Below are 26,149 nucleotides of genomic sequence, written 5' to 3'. Positions count from 1 at the left end.
CAGTCTGTTCCATGGTCAAACTGCTCATACCATCAGGATTTCCCATCCTAATTGCTTAGTATGAATGATTTTTCTTATTAGTTGAACCCACTGCTTCAGGTCCGATCTTCTGCAGCAACAGAAAACAAAGCTCCTCCATCATTTATGTGATAGCCCTTCATATATTTTAAGATGGCTATCATATTGCCTTTTAATTGTCTCCTCTCCACACGGAACCCACTCAACAGCATAATTGCTGTAAATGGTTGACCATTTAGAAATATACAGTTGTACCTCGGTTTTCGAACGTCTTCATTGACAAATGTTTTGGAACTCGAATGCCGAAAACCTGGAAATAAATGCTTCAGTTTTCAAATGCGCCTTGGAAGTCGAACAGGAAATGCAGCTTCTGTTTTGAGTTTTCTGCATTAAGATTTCCGTTTTGAGGCTTCCGTTTTGAGTTTTCTAACATTTCAGAACTCAAATGGTCTTCCTGAACAGATTACGTTTGAAAACCAAGGTACCACTGTATTAGTCCCATGATTCTGTGTATAGTTAGGCTACTTTATGGCTTGAAGTGCTGACACAGAAATTCAAATAGCTGGAAAAGAGAGCAGAGAATTTTGACGAAATCCAAAGGCCAGTTGTCTCCTCCTAAAGATTCCAAGGCAGATTTTATTTGTTCTACTTTTAAGGGTAACAATAATAAAGCAATAGCATTTACAAAATAGCATATTAAAAATAATAATGAAAGCAATGGCTTTAGACAACATGACAGTTGTATTTAAGGCTGAGCTGAAAGTAGAGGCAACTTGCAAATGTGTCCTCTTTCAGTGATTTGGAGGCAGGCCGCAAACAGGGCCATACGTTTCCACCGCACTTTCTCCTTTCCAAAACCCATTGTCCTCATTCTGAACTGACTTTGTAAAATAATAATGGTGCCAATTCCAATTGGATATGTGGCTATGTGCTGGAAAAGTGATCCTTGCCAGAAAATGTTCATTCTAAAAGAAAAATGATGCCGTAGCAGCTGTCAAGAGGGGCAATGACTAGGTTTAAAAAAACAAATGCAAAAAAATGATGGGAAGAACATTTCAGAATGCTTAGTTGAATATTGTGGCACATTGTATGCTATATGAAGATTTGGTGCAGCCATAGTTGTACTGAATACAGGCAAACAGAATTAATTTTAGCCAAATCTGTTTATTTTACACTGATGGCAACAGAAATTGTCTTTGGAAAAGCAGTTATTTTGAAAACAGGACAATGCCTGTTTGGGTGCAAGCCCCTGTTAAATTAAAACGTAATCTAAATTTATGAGGGTTTTTTCCCCTAGAGAGTATAAGCAAAATAATAACCTATGCTATAAATTGGAAATTACTGCTGCTTTCTGAAACACCCCATTATTTTGTTTCTTCGTTTCACCTTAGAAACAGCCAGCAACTGTTGATTGCTGACATTTTACATGTTTTTATAGGTATATGTATATGTATTTTATAGGTATATTTTATGATGTATATATAACGGAACCTGCACTCACACTCCTGCTTTCACAAAAAGAGTATGTGGTTTGACTTCCAGTTCTTCTAAATTAGCAACTGCACTCTGGATGCAGACAGGAACATGATCTGTGCTATCTTGTGGGTAAAGCTCAATCTCAGGAACACTGCAATCCTGCAGAACACATCAGATAACAAAAACAAACATGACTGTATGAGCTGTGCATCCCTTGACTGTATTTATTTACATCCCATAAAACATGGTTCCATGTTTCATGCTTCAAACAGGAGGTTAAGAATGGTACACAGCAGAGAGGAGTACTGACAATGGTGGGGCACCATTGTTGCTTCAGTGCCCTGAACTACATCCAGGTTATTTTTTAAAGAGCTGTTGGATATGACTGTGATGAGAATAAGCACTATAAATTACCAACTTTCACGAAAGCAACTGCATTAGCAGATGCCTGACATAGGCAATATGGAAAGGGAAGTCTAAGGTGCAGCATTAAGAAAGATTGAGAAAGGTATCTGAAGTTCTGAGTATTCTCTAAAAGGGATGCTATCTGCACCATACATTCAGAACATGCTAACAGTCATGGCTTCCCCCAAAGAATTCTGGGAACTGTACTTTTGTTAAGGGTGCTGGGACCTGTTGCTCTGTGGGGAGTCTCCTAACAACTCTCACCCTCCTTAAAACAAAATACATTCCCCAGTATTCTTTGGTGGAAAGCCATGACTTTAAGCTCATGGTGTGGATGTGAATTAAACCAAAATAAAGGAATTAACAGATGGTGGTGGACGGGAGCAGAGAGGAGTGAAATGGACTCTACTGTCATTGCCAGTAGAATCTGTTTCTCACAATGAGCACTCACCTTCACTACTTGTCTGATTGAACCAACTCTGAAGTTCTTTTGATGTTTCTCATTGTGAGGATTCAATAGATCATGCAGCATCTCCTCTCCTTCTTCTAGAACATATTTCTCACCCAGGAATCCTGGTTTCTCATACATAATCCAGCTATATTAGTAAAATAAGCACAACACTGTAAACATGCTACCAAGAGGTAGCTAACATAGCACCAATACTAGTAAGAAGCATGGTTAATTTTATTACAAATTGTATTATTTCTTTACCATATACAGTTGTATCTTGGAAGTTGAACAGAATCCGTTCCGGAAGTCTGTTCGACTTCCAAAACGTTTGGAAACCAAAGCGTGGCTTCTGACTGGCTGCATCCAATCAGAAGCCGCAGAAGCCCTGCCGGACATTCAATTTCCAAAAATAGTTCGCAAACAGTCACTTCTGGGCTTGTGGCGTTCAGGAGCCAAAAACGTTCAATAACTAAGCTGTTCAAAACCAAAGTATGACTGGAGCACATACACACACAGAACAACAGTGGTCAGCAGGGTGGCACAGGCAGAGCAGGGTGGCTCACCAGCCTTCCCAACGGTGAATGTGTCTGCCAGTTCCTGAGAGGGGGAAGAGCGAGACAGGGGAAGCTCTGTGCGGTGTAGATGCACTGGCAGGAACTTTGCATTGCATCCCTGCGACTCCCCTCTCCCCCTCTCAGGATCCAGCAGCAACACTCTGTTGGGGAGGTAGGTGAGCAAAGTCCTGCCAACCACTACTGACTCGGAGGCTACTTTATAAACTGAGCTTTATAAATCGTCATCTGAAATTTGTGCAATTAGAAATCCTTCTGGAGATGGTACAAACTATTTATAACATGGTTTGCAAGTAATATACATTAGTATATACATTATACATTAGCAAAGTGCTTGTCATCATGAGGTGTGGAGATCTATAAACAGGCACAGTCTCCAAAGTCTGATTAAATGCAGGGGAAACATTCAACATTAAAAGTTTCCAAATGGTGCACGGCCCTGGAGTGGGATTGCTTGTCACTACTGATGCCACAGGAAATATCCGAGATGTCTCCATAATGCTCATGAGTTTCATGTAGCACTCCAAGTCACATTTTTTCCAGGAGCTTTCTTTACCAAACAAACGCTACTTTAGGGGAAGATGTGGATCCTCCCCAGTCCCCAAACAACTACTGTTTAACAAAGTGATAATTTGGGGAAGCATTTAATGCTCTATTTTTTAACAACTCCACTAACAACTCTCAATGCAATGATGCTATGTAAAGGAATCGTGCAAGTAGGTCTTTCTTTTTAATTTCAATTTCATTGTTAGTATAAAATAACACATTCAGTATCACAAATTCAGTTTTTCAAATGGAAAGAACACAGGAAGTTGCCTAATATTGAATTGGACCACTTGTCTTTCTAATTCAGTATTATTTACTAAGTATTATTATTCACAGAGTATTGTTTATTGGCAGCAGCAACCCAGGGTTACAGACAGGGTATTCCTAGGATTTAATCTGGAACTTCTTGCATGCAAAGCATGTACTCTATCACTGAGCTATGGCCCTTTTATAGTTTATACCTTTTAAAGAATATTTATATGATTTATAACTTTGGAAAATATGCCTTACTTTGGCATAAGCCAATAAAAATGTTGTTTGTGTTGTTGATTTTTTAGTCTAATGTACTTGGTTAATTTCATCATTATGTGTATCAATACAATTCAGCTTCATATTCAGCAATATTAAGAACAGATACTGTTTTCCAAAGCTTAGGAAGATATAGTCTTGTAGCTATAATCATGTAAGATGGGTTGGGAACTTTTTTCAGACTGTGGGCCACATTACTTCAGTGGAAAGCTTTCAGAGCCCACATCCCTGCAGTGGGTGGAGCCAGACAAACATTTTTTAGTAAAAGTAAAATTAAAATAAAATAGAGGAACCAATATGGGTGTCTTACAAGTAATCATTTCTATTGCTTAGTAAACTTACAAAATCATCAAAAATGGAAATAAATACACATTTCTTTATGACGCTTCCAACACTTGTTATTCAGTATACTATTTCTTTTATTATGTTTCAAAGGTGTACCTGGATACAGTCATACCTCGGGTTACAGACGCTTCAGGTTGCGCGTTTTTGGGTTGCGCACCACGCCGAACCTGGAAGTACCGGAACGGGTTACTTCCGGGTTTTGGCACATGTGCAGAAGCACTAAATCGCACTTTGCGCATGAGCACCAAATTGCGACCCGCGCATGCGCAGACTCGGCGCTGCGGGTTGCGAATGTGCCTCCCACACAGATCACGTTCGCAACCCGAGCGACCACTGTACCTTAAACCATTTTCCTGCACATGAACCCACTACAATTTTTTTTCAAAATTCCCAAATATATTCACATGCCTCAAATATGATATTCTATAACTTAGCATACACTTGTTTACTTTATCTTCTTTGCAATAGAAATGTAACAGTATTTTATACAGTTCAGATAAGACATATTTTTAAATTTCAGATTAACATTTTTCAAAAACCGAGCATTCAAAACTGAACATTCCCTTAAATTAGGGAAACTTGCGGGCCTCCAAATATTGATGGACTGTAACTCCCATTATCCCTGGCTATGGGCATGTGGCTGGTGTGTGGGAGCTGGAAATCAACAATATATGGAGGGCCACAGGTTGACTATCCCCGCCTTAACTGATAAATTTGTATTTTTATTTATTTCTCTATTAAATCCACAAAACTGTAATTATTCAAACAATGGAAAAACAGCAAGTGTTCATTAAAATATTAATTTCATTATAGGATGACAATTAACTACAATATATGTTAACTTTTGCACACTTCAGGAACCTTATTTATCTTCACTAAAATCAGGTACATAAATAACAGCCACTTCACCCATAAGGTGCATGTTCCTTACCATCCTCTGATAACTCTGATCAGTGCTTCTTTTGAAAACACCCAGGCTGTAGCATCTACCACATCATGGTAAATTTCAATTGTGTTGCCGTGAACATCACAAATAACCATCTGAAATGAGATGAAATGAAATTTCAATTGTGTTGCCGTGAACATCACAAATAACCATCATGAAATGACATTAAGGAAACACTAGCAAATTCAGTTTCCCATATATAACAAATATTCTGCTTGTTGTGTTTAGTTTTATAAAGGCTTTAAGGTCTTTTTCATGTTTACTTCATGGGACTTGCTTCAAAGTATATAGGACTGCAGTCTACACCAAATTGAAAAATCAAACGGGTCATCCACAAATCATTTACATTAGTATATTATCACTGGTTTAAATGGAGCAAAATCAGTGAAAGTTGGATTATACTTTTCATATTAAATTAACTAATCAAAGTTTTTATTAGTTGTTTGCTCTAGCCAACAACTACATTCAAGGAAAAAGTAGAATCTAGCAGCCAATCATCTTAATTACATCCAAGGAAAATGCAGAATCTGTCTACCTACCTACCTAATCTATCTATCTACTTTCCATTGATTCACTTAAATGTACATGGCAAAACAGTCAATATCTCATACTTGCTTATATGGTGAAAAGGTCATACTCACTTTCCCTGGTCTTTGATTGTATTTGAGTCCTTCCCTGCCAACAAGACACTGAAAGTGAAACGAGGAAATAATTATTTAAGTGCTATAATGAACCAACAATAGATATTTTTAAGCAGTATGACTTTAAGGTAGGGATAGCTATCCTCATGGCTTCCAAATGCTGTGGGACTTGAATGGTGTGTAATAACTACTGACCAGTTACAAATACCCCTTTTTCAGGGTTAGGTAGTGCAGAGGGCAGTGGCAGAGCAACTGCAAGTGGTCCTAGATGACACAGATTATCTGGATCCACGTCAATTGGGCTCAGGCCTGGTTTTAGAAGTTAATTGCCCTTGGCTGACTCAAGGATTAGGTTTATTGAGAGAGGGTCGGGGGAGTGTGACCCTGTTGCTCTTACTCTCAGTGGCTTTTGATACTGCAGTGGTACCTCTGGTTACGAACGCTTCTGGTTATGCAAGCTTCGGGTTACGAGCTCCGCTAACCTGGAAGTAGTTGCTCCTGGTTGTGAACTTTGCCCCAGGATGTGAGCGGGAGGCGCCATTAGCAAAAGCACGCCTCAGGATAAGAATGGTTTCAGCTTAAGAACAGACCTCCGGAACAAATTAAGTTCGTAACCAGAGGTACCACTGTTACCACCAGAGGCACTATGTTACTTTGGTTCTATTCATAACTGTGCAATCGAATCCAGAGAGTAGATTTAGGAACATGTTCCTTGGCCCCCTTGGACTTGCTCTCTGGGGTTACATCTATGGATGACACGCAGATCTATTTCTCCACAGCATCTGAATCAGGTGTGTGGCTGTGCTAGCCAGCGGAAGAATGCAAGATTAGACTGGATGAGTTTGACTCCTGGGAAGGTAAAGCCTCTGGGGGTAGGTGGCTCTTGTGTTTGTAAGATACGCCAACTGCCTGTTCCATATGGGGTTGCACTCCCTCTGAAGGAGCAGGTACATAGCTTAGGGTACATCTTGGTCCTTAGAGGCAAAAGTGTCCTCTGAAGATTAGAGTGCCTTTTACCAGGTTTATACGGTATGCCAGCTATGCCTGTATCTGGAATACAGAATAGCCCAGCCACTGTAATCACTGATAGCCTTGATACTGCAATGCGCTCTGGTCCAGATGCTACAGCTACTGCACAGTGCAGCAGACGCACTGCTGAAGAGGGCAAATAATCAATGTCGTGCGAACACTCTGCTAAAACATCTGCACTGGATACCCATATGTTACAAGGGTCATCAGGTCCAACTGCTAGTATCCAGTAGGTGGATGTGGAGCAACTGTCTGTGCATTTTCTGTTAAATTAAATAGTAATATTTTTCATTAGTGGTGAAAATCAGTACTGACAAGCTTGAGTGGAAACTTATTACAAGTGTTTGAAAATACAAGATTGGTATATCAAATAAAAACCTGATCGTAAAGCTTTCAGCAAAACATGGGTAATGCCCTAAGAAAGAATGAACTTTTGAGACATCATTCAAAATGGTCATAAAGGTGTCTGGAGCTAATGTTGATTAAACATTAGTAAGTCTATGATTCCTGACCTGTGTGGCTCTTTATGTTAATACAAAACACTTTCCTCATATTATTCAATAGAAGATGAGGGGTTGAGGGGTCCTCATAGTCTTTGGTGCAGCACACATGGAAACATAAACATATGTGCCAATATATTCTTACCCTTATTTTAAGATTCATGCATGAAGTTTCCTTCCCTCACCCTACCTCACCTTGCTGGGGAAGAACAGGCAAGAAAGAGATGAGCGTTCTACTTCGCATTTCTGCTAAGTGAAATTCATCATCTTTCTTTTCACCTGGCTAGTGTACTGTGATTCCCCTCTACACTGGGTGAACTGAAAGAATGTAATTTTCCACATTATGTCTGTAAACTGCCCCCAGACAATAGCCCATGAATATAAGAAATCCTCTCTCTCCACAATGTGTTTATCCCAAAGATTGTGTTTATGCCTATTGCCTCGGCTTAATTATTATGTGAACATAACCTCAACAATAACTGTGTTAGTAACAAAACCAAAACTGAAATATCTGGCACAATTAAAACATGAACACACTCATACAAATACATGTAATAGGATACTCTAAATGTATGTGTGTATGTACACCTACAACCCCACCCCACTATGCTCATTTAATAGTTTCGTTACACATATAAAATTAATGAAAAGCACCTTACCACTTGAAAAGCTGCCGGTTTTTGCAAGCCACTTCTTTCAGGCTGCTGGTCCTTTGGCACCAAAACACTCCTAAATCGAGTTCCCTTCTCGCTAGAATAAGTTCTTGAACTCTGCAGACTTTCATAGTATATACTCTTTGAAGAACTTATGTCACGATCAGATTTTTGTAAAAGCTGAGCTGAAGGCATTGAACTTAAAGATAAGGTCTCTTCTGCATTAAGTGCCTCCTTAGAAAGAAAACGTGAGTATCTCCTCTCATGACTGTTTTCTGGGACTGCTGTGCACAAGCTGTTTGGCCCCTGACTGGAAAGATAGGTTTCTTTTTCATCCTCTAGTTTGTTTTCTTCACAAATATTCTCTTCCTCTTCTTCATTACACTGGCTGCTAGATCTTAACCGTTCAGACACTGACTGAAGAAGTGATAAGACTGACAAAGATTGGTTGGCTCTTTCAATGGGATTACCTTCTGGTGAGACATCAGCGGACAGCAAGTCCTCTTGAGAACTGTCATCTTCATATATAGGAGACAAAGAGAAAGGGTAAACACTGAATCGCTTTGCTTCCACTGTCACAAATGCTTCTGAAGAAAGATTGTTTAATTGGTTGCTCTGTTCACAAGGGTGGACAGACTCAAGTTTGCCTTTTACAGTTTCACACATAAGATAATGTTGATTATTATCCAGGGAATGGTCAGGAGGGGATGATAAGGGATGATCTGGTTCTTCTGTTGAAAAGAAATAGCTTTCATCTTGAAGAGCACCTTCATACAATATGGTGAAAGAACTGCTGTCCAACTCTTCTGGTGGAGAAGAAGCAAATAACTTGGGGGATTTCTCTCCATTTCCACAATCATCATCAACATCCAGATAATATTCCTTGAGCGCTGTTAAACCTGTCTCAACGACTGCTTCTTCCTTAAAGAAAAAATCTGAGTTCAAGCCCATCTTTGCTGAGCTGTTCATTACAGATCGTTCAGACATATTGAACTGGGTGCCAAATTTATAAGTATTCTGTGGCACTGGGTAAGCTTTCGTCATTTTACCACAGACCTTTTCACTTTCTATTTCATAATATTTTTCACTTGGTTCCTCTCTTACAACTTCTGCAGAGTCACCCTCTTTAAAAACATATTCAGGCAGATTCTTACCTAGATTATTTCCAAGTGAATCTAAAGGTCCAAATGGTGGCAAATGCACTTTATCCATTACAGTTTCTTCATTTATTGAATATGAGGAATATTCAGATTCATCATCAATTGTCCACTTTGTTTCCTCACTGGCATCTGTCATGCCCTTAGTACAATTGACATGTTTACTGTTTTTGCCATTGACTATAGGAGGGCTGCATTCTAGTGTAGCTGTGGGATCAGACCAGTCATTTTTATTTTTCTGTTCTCCACCTGTTATTTCTTTGTGGTCATCTTTAATATAAATATACAAAGATGCTGAGGAGTTCGCTACTTTACCTTCATTGATTATATTGCATACTGAAGTTCCATATAGTGGACTTAAATTTAAAGGTTCTTCAGTTATTTTGGGAAGTTTAGCTGTTAATTCGGTATCAGTAGTAAGCTTCTTTGATGCTTCAGTGTTGGACTTAAGGGCTGAATTTTGAAGAATGCCATTGCTCAGATGGTCCTCATGCTGATTATATGTCACTTTTCGTATGGCTGCATTAATAACATCATCAATTATTTCTTTTGCTTTTAGTACTATTGAACTATGTAGGTCAATTTTATCTGTAACGTCAAATGGTATTTTTTCATCTTTAATATTTGTGCCAAGTGTGTCTTTTGCTTTAACTTCAGAAAGCTTTCTGATACAACCCTCATTAAAATGCTTTAATGATGAATTCCTTGACTGCATTTCTTTTGATTCTGACAGCATTTTTCTATTTTTCTGATCTTTTTGAAGGCTGAGCCCTAATAAATTGTCCTTAATGTCATTAGTCTGGCAGACGCCAGCTGCTTGCTTTGATCTTATTTCTTCTATGGCTAAACGCAGAACTGCATCAACTATTTCATCAGCCTTTTTGAGCAAAACAGTTAAGTCTTGGGATTTAATTTGTACTTGCCTTCCTGTTTCAACATCATTCAGTGCTTCCTCGGAAAACTGACTGCTTGATTCTGTAAACAAAGTTGTAATTGCTTGATCACCCATTTCAAAGGTGTTCGAATTAGCAGCAGCAGCAAGGTAGTGAAGATTTAGCTGGCCTGAAGTTCTTTGCTCCTCTTTTCTCTGCTGTGTAGTGAAAGACATTCCTAGTACAATCTTTACAGGTTCTGTAGCTTCCACATCACAGGCAACTGGGGACAAGAATGGGACTGGGTACTCTGCTTCTGACACTGATTTAGAGTGTAGACTATTTGGTTTATATTTAGGTGAAACCTTGCCCTTCTTTTCTTCAGAATCAATAGGAAGAGAATGATTCTTGTCTAAAACAAAATCTGAGGTTTCACAGGCAGGACAACTAAGCTTTGAGCTATCTTTAAAGCAAGTAATGGGTGACACAGGCTTGAAAGTATATAAATTTTCAAATGCAGAAACAGGAAGATCCTCTTTTGCCAGGTTAGATCTAGAGTCTACCAAGCAAGAGGCAGACATATCCTTCATTTCTTCAGAGCGCCGTAAAATCTCACTTCTACTATCAGCAATTTCAGCAGTGTCAAAGGTAAGCTTAGTTTCAGGAATGCTTTCAGATTCCAAAAAAGTACCAGGATCTTGACCTGCACACCCAGATTCAGCAGCAATAAGAAGGCTCCCAGGTCCACAGTCCTCTGACTTTGAGATAACTTGGTTATTTTCACATGTAGAGGCAGAACAACATATTTTACCATTGATAGTCCCTGCAGAATCACTTAGAGACTGGTTAGTGCAATCCTGTTTATCAGCCAAAGAAGCCCCCAACAAACTGTGATCTTCAGAATTAAGGACAGGTTTAGACACAGCGTCCAAAATGATTTTGCTATCTCCAGAGATGAAAGAGTTACCGACCAAGATGCTTAACGGAGAAGAAGGAAATGATAAATAACTGTTTTCTTCTGATTTCACAACAGGAGGAGAGATCTCGGGGAAGCATGTCTCTTTAGAAGAAGAGGCAGGAGGTAGAACTATTGTGATGTCCTCTTTAGTTTCATAAGCCATTTTTGCTTCAGTTTGATTTTTTATTTCATCAACTAATGGATCATTTTTTTGTGCAGATATCACAACTTCTGCAGTTTTAAGAAGTGATGGAATAGGTTTGGCCACTGTAGTAGTGCCTGTGTTGCTTTTAAGTTCTGAGTTCTCTAATTTGATGGGCTTGGTTTTGTCTTCAGCGAGAGGAAGAGGACTATCTAAACCGGTCAATGTTTCGATCAGAGTTTCATCTTCAACTCTCTCAGAAATATGGCAGTTGTCATCTTTAGCCTCAAGGATAGGAGGAGTACCATCCATAGTGCCCACAGCCTCCTCAGTGCTGGAATCACCTGTTTCTAAGGCAGCTGAGGCCACCCGAGACACCACATTTTCATATTCAGCAGCTAACAAAGATGTGTTGGCATGGTTTACCTCAGTTGCGTTAGGAGAAGCACCTGTCATTCTAACATGGTCAAATTGTGTCACAGGCACATACAAATTATCAATGGTAAAATTATTAGTTCCATTCTCAGACATCATGGGGAAGTTATGATTGTTTTGTACATCTGTAAGTACCATGGATTCAGTGGCCTCTTTACACTTTAGATCACTTTTGCCAATTATATCTACATTTTGAACCATTTCTTTGGATTGGACTGAAGCAAGCATACCAACTCCTGCTGATATATCACCTTTTTTGCAATTTGTATCCTGCAACACCAACTCCAATTCTTCTCCAACCTTTTGTTCATGGAGAGGTAAGTGTCCATCTGGTGAAATGATCTGCATGTTTTTCTCGTTCTGCTCTGTCACTTTTTGGTGTGATTCTTCAGTTTCACTTTCTACCCTGCTAACTGCCTGTCCCCTACCTATAATACTATTCAAATGCAATGTTTGGTTCTCTGCTTTTAGTTTGAATTGATCCTCAGTCCAACTATTGCAGGGACCTTTGTTTTCTAGCAACTGTTGCTCATTATCACCTAAGTCTACTTTGGGGTGCGGAAAAAACTCCTCTTGCATTGTCTCTTTTGTTTCTGTGTTAGAAAAAGCGCAAAACTGCATTCCTTTTTGAAAGCCAACAGTGGTAGCATTGATTGACTGAATCTCCATTTGTATTTCCCCTAACACCTCCTCCCTATTTTCAAGCAATCTGCTATTTTCTGAACTCATACTAACAGCATCTCTATTCTGGCAACTGAAATTGGCTTTCTTTTGCAACAGTGTTGGCTCCAACAGAAGGTTCCTATTAAGTTCTGGTGTGCTGGAAACTGCTGTATGTTTCACAGAAACCAGTTCCTCAATGCAATTTTTGATTGTTTCCATTTCTGTCAACAAGGTAATTTTGTTCTTCAGTTCTTTGTGCTCACAATTGCCCAAGACATCCAGAGAATTTCCCCCCAAATCCATTTCTGCCAAAAATACGTTTGCTTGTGAATCCTTTGTGTCATCGTTAGTCTTAGGTCCCGAGTTTGTTTTCAACAAGGATTCTTTCTTTGTTGTAGTAGTTTCTGAGTCTGGAAGGCTTACAGTCCTGTTTTCTTTGTTTTTGGCTGTAGTGCTATTAATGCTGGTTGAGGTTTGTTTTTCTTGTTCCAATTCCGCTTGTTTCTTAAGCAATTGCTTAATTCTTGCAGAACCTCGATATGTTGCATAAGTAACTGCAGGTGCACCCAGCTCACATTCTGTTTTCCTGGAACAGAAGAAATATCATTATTGGAACATTAGCAAAAGCTCCTAGGTATACTCAGTTATATAAAATGAAATTTTAAACAGACACAGAAAGCTTAGTACAATAGGCACTGGTCTCTTTTATTTCAAAAATCTAAAGCAATGTTTCTACTTTGAAGAATCTTGCTGGATCAGACCAAAGTCTACTCTAGGCCCGCGCCCTGTTCTCACAGGGGCCAACCAGATGCTTATGGGAAACCCACAAACAGGACAAAAGTGCAATAGCTCTCTCCCACTTATGGCCCCTTGCAACTGGTATTGCCTCTGATACTGAAGGAATTATAGTCATCATGATTAATAGTTATTTCCCACCACCACCCATCAAAATACTCAAATGTATAATATATATATGCCATTACAGGTGTAATTAGTGGAGATTTTTAAATAGCTATTGACTCATAGTACCACTGAGGAGAAGTCTTTGTGGGTCATCATGTCCAACCCCTGGCAGAAACATGTATGTAAAGCTATTTTTGTCAAATAATTGTGTCCTAACTACAGTGATCTGCACCCTTGGATGAGGTTTGCAGATGAAAGTAGTTCACTTTATCCACTTTACATTGTTTTAGATTATAAAAGGATCAACAAAATCCTCAAAAGTACCATTTGCCTGTCTCTTTCTGAAAACGTTCATGTTACCCTAATTGCTTGTCAGGGCCGGGGCACCTGTGGCTCTCTGGAAGTTGGACTACAACCTTCAACATTCCTGACTATTGGCCATACTGGCTGGGGCTGATGGGAGCTGGAGTCCAACAACACTTGGAGGGCCTCAGGTTCCCCACCTGATTCATGTAGCGATTTAAAGTAATGGTCTACCATTAGAGCTCAGAAACAGTTCTGAGTCTTTCCTCCTGGAGATAAGTGGAATACTTGGACTTGGTCAAATGTCAGATACAGTCTGTTGTGTTCGTGTGCATTTATGATCCGCTGAAAATTTTAATTAAAAGTATATGATGGCTGTGTATCTGTAAGTAATGCCTGTTTCCTTTACCATTTAACTCAGGACTGATTCACACATACATATATGCTACACAGCATCTTGTCACTTCAATGACACAGCATCTAAGTCATTCAATGACTTATTCATGGAAAAACAGACTCTATTTAAAATTATTGTATGAGGTGATACAAAAGTCCTGTCTATAGTATTTAATCATTGGTGCTAATTGTATACATGCAAGCCATCAGTAAGTTACTGGGTGACGAGCAAGTGTCTTTGAACTGAGATCCAACTAGATGTGAAACTGAGAGAAATGGTGCCACATGTAAAAGAGAGAGAGAGTTACTGCAATTGGAGTGAATGTTGGATTCATTTGAGGACTACACATTGTGACCAGACTGTGGCATGGCTCTCCATATCACTGTAAACCCAAGAGCAGAAGCACTGCAAATTAAACTACAATTTGGCTGTGCCTGAAGCAATCAGATGGCCACTTCAGAACAAAGTCAAACCTCATCATGAGCCCCATGTGGCATGTTAGAAGTGTCATATGAATCAGCAGCTCTATGAAGGCTACAGAGAAACTGGTGCTTTTCTGCTATGTATACTTGCCATCTGGATGTAATCTTTAGAGGTTATCTGTGGGGTTAATGTCATTTTATACATGAGTTAAAGCCTTTTAATCTCCCACTCTCAAGGAAAAAAATGAATTTTATAAGACTAAACATGTGTTATAAGACCAAGGGGATATGAAGCAAATATGACATTCTTCTTGTGCATACAGTTTAAAAGCCCAGTTAATTCTAATCAGTGAAATACAAATGCAGCAGGGACAGATTATTGGTACATTATTCAGGTGCCATTCTTAGTCTCCGGGGGGGGGGGGGGCAGATTATATATTCCAACAGCACCATCTGTCTATCCACTTCAGAGCTGCTCCAGACATTTAAGTCTTCTATGGCCAGGGTTTTGCCTTCCCTGTGGAATGCCACAGCACCAATACGAAAAGGCCAACGTTTGAAAGAGATTATTATATATAAAATGGCATGGTTTTTAAAAAAAAGATATTGAGCCTTTTGTTTTTATTATTATTCCCAGAAATTTTTGCATTCATGATTCAATTCATAACCAATATTCTACTATTATTTTAAGGAACACGAAAAATATCTGCAATGCCATGACCAGAAAGTTTATTCTAGACTCATTTTTCATTCCGTTTACAGTAAATCAATGCACTTAAATTGCTGAGATTCCTAGAAAGCAAAGTATAATTCTCCATTGGTATTGACAAGGGCCAAACCATGGAGTGCTAAGTTTCTTTATACTTGTTTATTACTCAGCACTTCTTACAGTGAGGTACAGAGAAGCATCCATCCTCATTTACTCGTTTGCTTAATCACCAATACTGCCAGCAGATACACCAAATTACAGCCTTCTACTGTAGCACATTATACAGACATTAATTTATAGAAAAAAGCCCATCTGAAGAAGATTGGGTGAAGGATTAGAGGAGGTGAATGATCCACAAGAAGTAAGGACTGCCTCTCTCCTTTCCATTTCCAGCAGCAGCTGCTGTTCAAAGTGCCCAGAATAGAGAAGACTACACATGGAGATAAGGAAGAACGTAGCCACATGTGCTATGTGCACATGAAAAAGAAAAAAAAGAACCATAATCTTTGGGCTGGAAATGCTGGCATGGCCACCACCAACCTGCAAAGTATCACATAAACTTAATCAGCTCAACACACTCTGTAAATATATTATATATTTTAATAAAAGTACAATTGTTCTGAGCTACCAAGAAAGGGAATTATAGAATTTAAAGTTCAGACTGACAAATTCTATTTAGCTCGAGCAGGGAAGGAGCAAATTAGTTTACAGGGGGAAATGAGCATCCAGCACAATTCATAGCCAGAGCTATGCCATGGCAGCCCTGAATGATGCAGTCAACAATGCAACATGGGAAAGAAAATCCTGATCGTGAAGAAAGTCCTGCCTACATTGTCTGACTCAGATGCTTCACAACAGAACAACCATGCACCATTGTTGAATATTTCATAGCAACCTACATCCAGTTATTGTTGAATGACCTTTAAAATTGTACTAAAGAATAGGTGTAGCCAAAAAGCCAGTAATAAATGCTCTGAGTCATAGAGTTTATTGAATATATACTGTTCACTTACAATGTATTTATTACGTAAGTCAACAAAAGATATAGTTTGATATAAATAGAATAAGATGCTATGCCTTCAAAAAAAGAGTAAAAAATAAAGACATAGTTAAATGAGAAACCTTCAGAACCGAACTTTCAAACTACTGTACTAGATTATCTGTAAATATAGCACATGACCCAGGAAACTACATGCACAAAATAAACCACTTAAATATCTCTATAAGGGTGCATAAGTTGTATACAACTGGGTATGAGGAACAAAGGAGAACAAGTAGACAATTAGAACACAAATGGCTTGTGAATGTGGAAACTGTTTGATTTTCATTGGGCAAACCACATGCATGAGGAAAATAGCTCTTCCATGTGTGAAAACGTGTTTCCACATGCATTATACATTTTCCTGGATCACAGCCTATTACTGTGAAATGCAGCCACACAGATCTTCATTTCTGTGAGTAAACACCACATGACATAAAAACATGTTGAAGAGTTGAGGTAAAGACTGATTCAACCTAGCAGGCACAGAGGCTTGGCAAAGAAAAGAAAAGAAATGTCCTGCCAATCATTATTTGGTGGAGAAGGTGAAGCAGGATTTGGGTGGATTCTGTCCTACACTTCTCTGCCATAACAACTGCTTGGGGATTTTAGCTTTTTAGGAATGGCTCTGCATGTACAACTTTCAGTGCTGGATCAGGGAAAAGAACAGGTATGCACTACCTGTTGGCACACGTACTTCCTCAGTCGCCTAAGTGGATCAAGGTGCATATGTGTACAAAGCGATCGCAGATAACTGTATGTTGTAAAAGAGGTGGTTAAAAGTTCAATTAATGAGCCTTATACATTGGAAGAGATGGGCTTTGTGACTTTCTGCAGCTAATCACAGTCTTGTTTTATAGCACCAAAAATTTACTAAGCTGTTGTATGCATATTGTAAACCTGTCTTGTTTTTATTTTTAAGACATGTTCCAAAAGAAAAGAAGGGATGGGGAGGTTAGAAGAAAACAAGGAGACTCAAGCAGCAGTTTTGCATTTTTTATAGTTCTCATAAACATCAGCTTGAATAGCTAGAGTTCAGGGAGAGCAGGAGCTAAATGGCTGCTATTCTCTTCCACTTGACGGAGTGGGCCCTGCTGTTTCATCTCTCCCTCTGCTGTACGTCAACTGGCATGGCTGCTGATAGAGAGCAGCTGAAGAAGAGGAGGTGCCAAATAATCTATGACAGAGAGGCAGGATTTGTCATAGCTAAACCCCTTGTGACCAATACTTATCCAGCTTGATTTTAGGAGAGAAAGTCCACAGCTTCTCTATTTCACTGGCCGGTCCTTCTCCAGTTATATTTTATATTCAGACATTTAGAAAATTGCCTAAATATAAATATACTATTAATTTATTGAAGAAATCAAGGGCTGATGTAATGCATAACCTAATTAAATTATTGCTTGTTTTACAGGCATTCACAGTGATCTATGAATTGCTGTTGCTCTTTGTTTTTCTTAAAGGCTTGGGCTTTAAGTAAGAAAGTAGTTCAGAGGTCTTTCTTAACCTATTTATGGATTTTTCATATTTTAATTTTATTTAACAGGAATTATATACTGCTTAATTATCAAAATATTTTAAGCAGTCTGCATAAAATATAAAATACCTGAAAGCAAGTTTTACTGAAACCAATAGGACTTTCTTCCAAGTGATGGTGTTTAAGATCACATAATGAGTTTTTTAAAAACTCAATTAGCAGCCCATAGAAATAGAAATTTCTGGATTAGCATTTCAGCCAGGCCATGGAAAAGACTGTGCTCTCCTATCTCTTTCCCTGCAGCAACCAGATGGAATGGCTACTGATAGATAACATTTAGAGAAGAAACCTTATCAAGATTTCCTTTGTAGCAAATGGTTTAGAGGGAATAAGAATAACATTATACAAGATCATTTAGTGGCCGATGTTTCATAATGCTGGCATTTTGATGACTCTGACTCTTGGTTAAAGTTGACCTCTAAACTTAATTGTGGAAAGCAAGCATAAAATACAAAACCTGAACTTTTAATCTTATACCAGTCCGCTTATCTCTAGCGATTCATGCCTTTCATTAGGATGTGCAAGACATTTTAATTTCACATTTGGCTTATCAATCAGTACTATAAGAGAGCAGCTTTGATTGTTATAATACGCACAGGGAACAGGAAGTGTGATTGGCTCACACTTCCTATTCTTTATACTTAAGTTATTACAGGAAGTGCAAGCTGATCACACTTGCTATTTTCTCACCTTTTTCTAATGTTTCAAATGGAGCCCCTGTATATTTCTGGTAGGAATGTTCACAGAACTGTTGTTTTTGCTGATAGCACACCCATACCACAACACAACACAGAGTTTCAGAGGAACAGATATTACACGTTCCACTTCATATCATTACATACATACCGTATTGGCCTGAATATAAGCCTCACCTTTTCCCCAAATTCCGACTATGAAAAGTTAAAGTGTGACTTAAATTCGCGACCTTACAAAAAATGGCTCTTACGATATCGCTGCTGAAACAGACATATGGTAAAACAGAATGGGTGTGAGTGCCTGCGGAATTTTAAGGGAGCAGCTTATATTGAGGTATTGGCTCCCCCCCCCCCTTGAATTTTAAAGGTGTGGCTTATATTCGGGTGCGGCATATATTCGGGCCAATACGGTACATTGCAAAGCAGTACACAAGCCATATATATTTCCATTTATATTTCCGGATCCTTGCAACATATAGCAACACCTGAAGTTCCTCTAAGAAAGGAGTTATTACAAGATACATGTCATGTTTAGAGCAATGTTTAAATATTTACATTTCCCATTTATAACAAATGGGAACAATAGCATTTGACTGGAAACATTTTTACTTCTTTAAACATTCAGATAATTAAATGAATACTCATCTTCCAAGAATTATGTTCTAAGAAGTGTTCTGCAAAACACTTTCGCTACTGTCCAGTTTTTCAAACAATAAGTCATTGGACTAACAACAGCTAATAAAAAGTGTCAAACATTTGTCAGGGGTGACTGCTTCAATGAATCAACTGGCTGTGTTTGCTCAAGGGATATGTTGTCATCTGTCGCCTGCAATGTACTGCAAGCTGAACTCATGAATTCCACCTTCCTTGGCTCACAGCCTGGAAAACAGAGTCTTTTCCAACAGGGGTTACAAAATTAACCTCCGAATGCAAAGGTTCACACAGTAGCTGGATTTTCGAGTTCTGTTGTGGGGGCAGGGGGCACTTCAAGGGCATAGGTGTTAAAGAGATGTGCCACTGACTACAGAATATCTATACCAGTGCTTCCCAATTAACTAATTACTGAGGACCCCCCTATTTTTCAAAAGCCAAGCCACGGACCCCCTACTTTTGAAAACTTTGCTAACTCTATGGTAGTTACCTCTGCAAAGCATTTTTTTGAACAAGATCTGGGGTAGCCCCTAATAAGCAAACGATTTTAGGTATACAAAAGGTATACAAAAAACACAGACCATAAAATTTGTGTTATTACCAAGCAAAAGTGACAAAAGTTTGAGAGGAGGCAAGGGATGGGGCTGTGGACCCCCTGGGTGTGTTCCACAGACCCCCAGGGGTCCCTGGACCCCTAATTGGGAACCATTGATCTAGACTAACAAAACCAAAACTACAATAATATTTGTGTAGGATTATCCTTCTATCTTTTTCCCCCCTGTGCCATCCATCCCTGGCGATATATGCTGTGAGCTGCCCAGAGAGGCATATTGCATATTACTATATGCAACATGCCAATAAATTTGAAAAGCTAGTAGAAATAAATATTTGAAATCTCCTGTTACAAACACCTATGTTCATAATAGCTTCACTTTCATCAGCTCCAGGACCAAAGGTTTTCTGACATTTTCTAAATGATCCTCCCCAGGGACAGAAACATGTTGCATTCAGGATCCTTAGAGGGCTGAAAAACAGGATACAAACTTATAGGATCACAGGATTGTAGAGTTCCAAGGGACCATGAGGATCATCTAGCCCACCTCCTGCAATGCCCAACATAGGGCTTGCACCCATAACCCTGAAATTAAGACCTGAGCTATTCCAGATAAGCGCAAGATGCACTGGCCAGAAAAAGAACCTGGACCACCCATGGGGCAGGTGACAATTCTTCCACTGAACCACCAATGCTCCGTAAACAAACAAAACAAGAACCTCCTCATACCTCAATATTAACTAAAACAAAAGCATTGCCATGTTTGCCTTTCATCTGAGTGACAAGAGCATAAAAGAAACGCTATAGTTTCTCCCCCACCCCCTGCCGCACCATGGTAATGAAATGATGGGGCACGTGCTCAGTGGTAGAGCACATGCTCTGGTGACTGAGAAAAATCGTGGTTATCTGCCAGTTGGTGCAGTGAGTACTGAGCTGGATGAAACGATGGCCCGACTCAGTATAAAACATCTTCCTATGTCTCAAGAATTATAACCTACAGTTCTACTGTAATCGCATCTCTTAACTTTGGTTTTGTGCAGTAAAAAAGCACACAAACATATACTGACAGCTCTATTTCTCTTCTCCTCCGTCTGCAGCCCATCTTGTGTCACTCCTCTTAACGCTCCATCTTTCTCTCCCTTGCTCTCACACACTAGAAATGCTCAGGCTACTAGAATTTCCATCTGTTTTTTTTACTTAACCACTCTCTACTTTCTCCATTCGCTATAATGCAGCGAAAGGGTTTGATTTGCATTTGCACAGCATTTCCTTCTGTCACAGCACTGACAGGAATGCTACATGAACTTTCGGAATAAATTAAGACTAACTTGGGCTACACAGTCATCAGCATGGCATGAAAACCAGTCATAAATCACACACTAATGTGGCATGTGAGCTTGCCAAACTAGTTTTCGTACTTGGCAGTTATATGCAATCAGTACTTGTGTTCTAAGAAGTTTATTCAAATGATCAGAACTGTACTTCCCTAATGTTTTAACTATAGTTAGCTGCACAGGGTGCGGCAGGATATAAATATCATGTTTTCAAGAGATGGACTAAACAGAAAAAAAAAAAACACTGATCCAATTTCACTAAAGTTAGCCAAAACTCTTTCGGAAAAGTTTGGATTATAGAAGCAAAACACTTTAATTTAAGACAAGCCAATGTTGCTTTCTATATACAACAAAAATGGTTTTCAAGAACTTCTACATTTCAGGAGTACTATTTGCATCATTTGCCAAACGCCCCTTGCATCCCTGATTTAAATTACTTACCATCTATGCATATTATACACCATTTAAATTGGCTAAATACTAGTGAGATGGTTCCAACCTCCAATATGCCCAGGAATTTTGATGTAATGTTTTGATATTCTCCAAGAAAACGAAACAGTTAAATATGTTGCCTATAACATTCTGGGCTTTTCATTCCTCTCTCCTGAAATAACCCCTCTTTTAATCATTGCAGGAAAATCTCCAAGTCTAGAAAGCAGCAAAGTATGGAAAATACTAGTCACCAAGTCAAAAGCAGAAGGAAACATTGAGAGTCTTGGAACTTTACAATAATTAACAAAATAAAACAAGGTGGAGACAATGGTGATTCTTTCATCCCCTTGACCTTGGCCTCACAGATATATTTTTTCCATCCCGCCCAGGTATTTAAGTAACTGTTCCTCTCATACCCTTTAGGAATTGGTTTCTTGTTCATTTCAAGGGCAGTTGCAAAACCTAATAAAAAAATAGTTTTGAAAGGATGCAATTTGACAAGTAAGTACAACATAAATATTCTACAATTAAATTGCACAGTCCTGTGGCCCCAGGGAACACAGAATATCTGGGAGTGGAGAGAGAGGCCTGCCCCAGGAGACGGGGACCTCCATAGCCCTTCCTGTTCCAACACTTCCCTGAAATGGCCATGGGGGGGGGGCGGGGGGAACGACACACCAGTTCTAGAGCTGGTTCATTAAAAAACAACCCTGAAACTCCAAGGAGGAAAAAAGGTTAAATGTTTCTCCACCCACTATTCCTCTGCAGGGCTCTGAATATGGCACTTGCATACAATTGGCTAGCTTTACCTTCCTTCCCCAGGCTTTTGGGTTGATCTGCCCGAGAATTTCTTGAGCTAAACTTAAGTTTAGTTTTTAGGAGATATTTATATTTCACATTATATACTTATATGTTTATATGATCTTTGGTTAGGTTTTTCTTTGTCACGGATGTTGCTACAATATTATTGCTTTAAAAAATAGAATAAAGGCAAACTTTTTAAACAATATTTCCTATGGAGAATAATCTACATGATCTAAAATAGAAACCTAGCTTTAAGTAAGCAAGTTAATTATTGTACTGCAAGTCCAGCTGAATTCAGTAAAACTATCTCCCTGGTAAGAATGCTTAGGAATCCAGCAACACCTTGGACACATTCACACAATCAAATATCGGCTTAATATGCATTACCTTTGTGCCCTAATACACAATCCCTTTGCTGCTGCTGCTTCCTTCCTCTCATCAGGTGAACATCCACAGGAGACTATAACTACCCATTATTTGTGTTTTTATTTTAAAAGTATACAATATCAGAATACAATGTAATAGTAATAGTAAACTTACAACCAACTCATTTACTGTTGGCCATGTCTGGCCAATCCTCTCCAAATGTCTGGCCAAAAGGTGAATAATAGTAGAGTTTGATAGTCCTAGAGGAGTTTGATAAATGGATTGCCACCACAATATCTCTGTAACTATAGTCAATGGTTTCCAAACAAGGCAAGATTTAGAAGTCAACTTTGGTTTGAAGTTGATTTCTTAATTCTGCCTTGTGGCTTATGAAGCCAGGATTTAATCATGCAAATCAGGATCACATCATTTTGTGACTTTCATTGGAAAATTTAAAAGAGAAGCTAGGGTGTGCCTTAAATTCCAGTTATGGTTACTAACCCATTAAAACTCATTATTACCATGGCATTCTAATATTGTGGCCACTTGTAAGCATCTTTCAGAAATGGAAAAAGGATGTCCCAAGGATATCTTAAAACATTTTGTAATACTGAGCATACCTTTCTCTTGAGGTTGTGCGGAGACAAATGAAAAAACTTACTTGGATGCTTCAGCAGATTGTTCCTGTGCTTTCTGTAAATCCTGTGAGCCAGAACTGGTGCTTTTAACAAAGTTAGTCTGCTCCCCTCTGTTTGCTGCTGTCTGGTCACCTCCAGGTGTTGAAATGACAAATATTTCTGGTTTTGGGTGGTCTGCATGTCCACCTTCCTGGTGACTAGCTGGACTTGCAAAGTCTTTGCCAGTTCTGTGGCATCCATCTCCAAGGTTGGAATGCTCAGTTTCTTTGTAGGATGATTTTGGAGCAATACCAAACAAACTCCCAATATATTGGAAAAATCCTTCTTTGGGCTGTCTGCCATTACTGGCGTTTTTGCCTTCATGAACTAAACTAGGAAGGCTATTAGCTTTCTTTAATTCCTCCTGAGTGGTGGATCTGCTCAGCTCTTCAGTTGAGAGGTTCTTACTGTCACAGACTGAAATCTGTAAGGAAAGAGGTATTTTATTAATAACAACGAGAGAGAAACTAAATTATATTGTTTATCCCTTGCAGCAACCCTATGAGAGGTTGGCAACAAAGAAGATTAGTCTGAGAGATGGTGACTCAGGGAGCTTTATGACTGAACAAGAATTTGAACCTTGGACTCTCATATCTAAGTCCAAATCTCTGCCCATTTAAACTCACAGACTGTATTATAAGTGCACTGAAGTGCATTCATGTATAGTACACACTGTTTTAATGCTAGCAATTTGGCTAATGCACTGTAACATGACTCATACTGACAAGACTCCTTTCTGCTTCCATCAGTGGTGGAAACTTAACTTCCTTACAGCAGGCTTGAGGGAAAAGATGCCTCGAGGGCTGCTTTTGTGGTGGTGGGAAATCAGACAGCTTGTTAGTATCAACGGATATTATTACACCATACACTCTTGTAGAAGCTATTGTGCAACACTGGTTACAGAACAGCACTAGCAGCTATTTTCTTTCTACACCCTATTTATTATAATCCTTTATCCGTTTTACTCTGTAGTGGACATGTATCATGCTTACATTTAAAATCATCCAAACCACACATTTCAGAACTCTAGCAAAAGAAACACTTTAGGAGGTCAGTACATTCTGGAATGAACATGTAAGTAGCAGTATATTTGCACAAGTGTATGGGTTTATGCTGTTCAGCAGCTTTCTTTCACAAAGAAATTATGGCTGTATCTTAGACCTGTTTCTATTTGAAGAAATAAGAGCTGAAACAAGCATACTAGATGCTATTTAAAAATAGCCGAGTGGGGAGTGTCAAGTTGTAAGATAACCAAGACAAGACTTTGGTTTCAGCAAATAAAATGTTTATACCTGAGCTAAGGTGTTATATAAGAGGGAATATTCAACCTCAAATCAGAGGTAAACAATTACCTTTAATCTCTGTAAAAGTAACCAGTTTGAAAATATTTTCAAAGACTCTAGTTTTTTTAAACAAAAATATGGGCATCATAATTGCTTTGTTATGTTTTCAGTAACTCCTGCGTAGCATGGCAAAACGAAGATTCATAAATATGGTCTTCAGTAATATCTGCCTCAGGTTTTTAGAATATCTGCAATTATGCACTATTTTCCTAGTTGGCCAATATATTTTTTCTTCCCCCACTTACATTACGAGAGAATAATGGTTTTCCTTCCCCTGGTGATTATCTGGTATCACGCCCAAGCTGCTACAAAACTTCTAAGAGTTGTTATTATTTTCTAAATATTTATAGCCTCTTACCAAAAGAAGTTTTCAGAATCAAGCACCATTAACTCTGCACAAAGCCTCAGCCAGTTATGTTTTTGTGGTTGTTGTTTTTTGCAATAGCATCACAAGGGAAAGTTGGAACTTTAGGGGAACCAGTTATCTGTACCAGTGGCATTCACCCAGGAACAAGCTCTGCTGTCACCTGCCCACGGAGGACCTTACGGTCTTTAAACAAAAACATCCTGAAGGTCCCAGGCCACAGAGAGGTTAGGCTGGCCTCAACTAGAGCCAGGGTTTTTTCGGCTGTGGCTCCAATCTGGTGGAACGCTCTGTCACAAGAGACTAGGGCCTTGCGGGACTTGACATCTTTCCGCAGGGCCTGCAAGACAGAGCTGTTCCACCAGGCCTTTGGCCAGTGCACAGCCTGACTCTCTCCTTTGGCAATCCTCACAGAACTTCTAGCCCAATGGTTGCCATCAATTTGATTTGAATTAATTTTATAATGAAATGATTTTAGAATGTTGTACTATTTTATTGTTGTTAGCCGCCCTGAGCCCGGCTTTGGCTGGGGAGGGCGGGATATAAATAAAACATCATCATCATCATCATCATCATCATTATTATTATTATTATTATGGCATCACATAAAACAGCAACATGAGAACTGGATGCATACATGGTGTATTGTGAACTGTGGATGACATATATTCTTAAAGGCCCTTAAGCCTCCAATGAACCATATAGATCAGCACAAACAATACTTGGGAACATAACAAATAATGTGTCATATTGAGTTACTTAAACTGATAAAGCAGAACAGCAGGATGGACCTGCTCCATATAGGATGCTGTTTGGGTTAGCATGCTATTCTGTAGCACCACAGCTGTGCACATCAGCACACCCACAACTCCTCTACTCCAAATTGATTGTTTCTCTGATTCTAATATTGAAAAGCTGCACCAGCACGGCTGCTGGCACATCCATTCCTAATTCCTTATGTGCTTTGAACACAATTTAGTTAAATCCTGTGATTTAAGGGTAAGCAATTCGAACTTCATCCGTTTGATTAATGAATATTTATGCCTGAAAAACAATGCAAGTTTGAATACTGGCAAAACATGTGACAATATTAACATTTAATTATCAGAGTGAGTTGAAGGGTCAAGCAATTACCATTTATTAATCTCATTGTCCCTAATATCTGCAACTAAGTAAGTCATGGCCTTGGACATACAGAGGCATTTTAATCCATTTCTGGATTTTCTACTCATGTCCCTCTACTCAGTCAGTCAGCTTCCACCTGGCCTCTTTCCTAAATACTA

At 39.0% G+C, this 26,149-nt stretch overlaps 1 protein-coding gene across 3 annotated transcripts in view; it reads right to left on the bottom strand.

The window, feature by feature from the left end:
- The window catches only part of CRYBG3 (crystallin beta-gamma domain containing 3), a 61,788-nt gene that overhangs the window by 21,957 nt on the left and 13,682 nt on the right, over window positions 1-26,149 (bottom strand). For all 3 annotated transcript variants that reach the window (XR_014510569.1, XM_083438199.1, XM_083438198.1), the window contains exons 3-8: window positions 23,144-23,583; window positions 8,117-12,923; window positions 5,929-5,976; window positions 5,273-5,382; window positions 2,351-2,495; window positions 1,520-1,653 (exon numbers count right to left, since the gene is read on the bottom strand). Coding sequence is in view for 2 of the 3 variants with exons in the window: in XM_083438199.1 (XP_083294325.1) it covers window positions 1,520-1,653; window positions 2,351-2,495; window positions 5,273-5,382; window positions 5,929-5,976; window positions 8,117-12,923; window positions 23,144-23,583 (5,684 nt within the window). In the remaining variant the exon portion in view is untranslated. The remainder of the gene's footprint in view (window positions 1-1,519; window positions 1,654-2,350; window positions 2,496-5,272; window positions 5,383-5,928; window positions 5,977-8,116; window positions 12,924-23,143; window positions 23,584-26,149) is intronic.

The sequence above is a fragment of the Podarcis tiliguerta genome (genome assembly GCF_965153285.1).
Source record: "Podarcis tiliguerta genome assembly, chromosome: 4".
Lineage (NCBI taxonomy): Eukaryota > Metazoa > Chordata > Lepidosauria > Squamata > Lacertidae > Podarcis > Podarcis tiliguerta.
The sequence above is the reverse complement of the archived record's forward strand: the minus strand, read 5'-3'. Positions and strand labels throughout refer to the sequence as shown.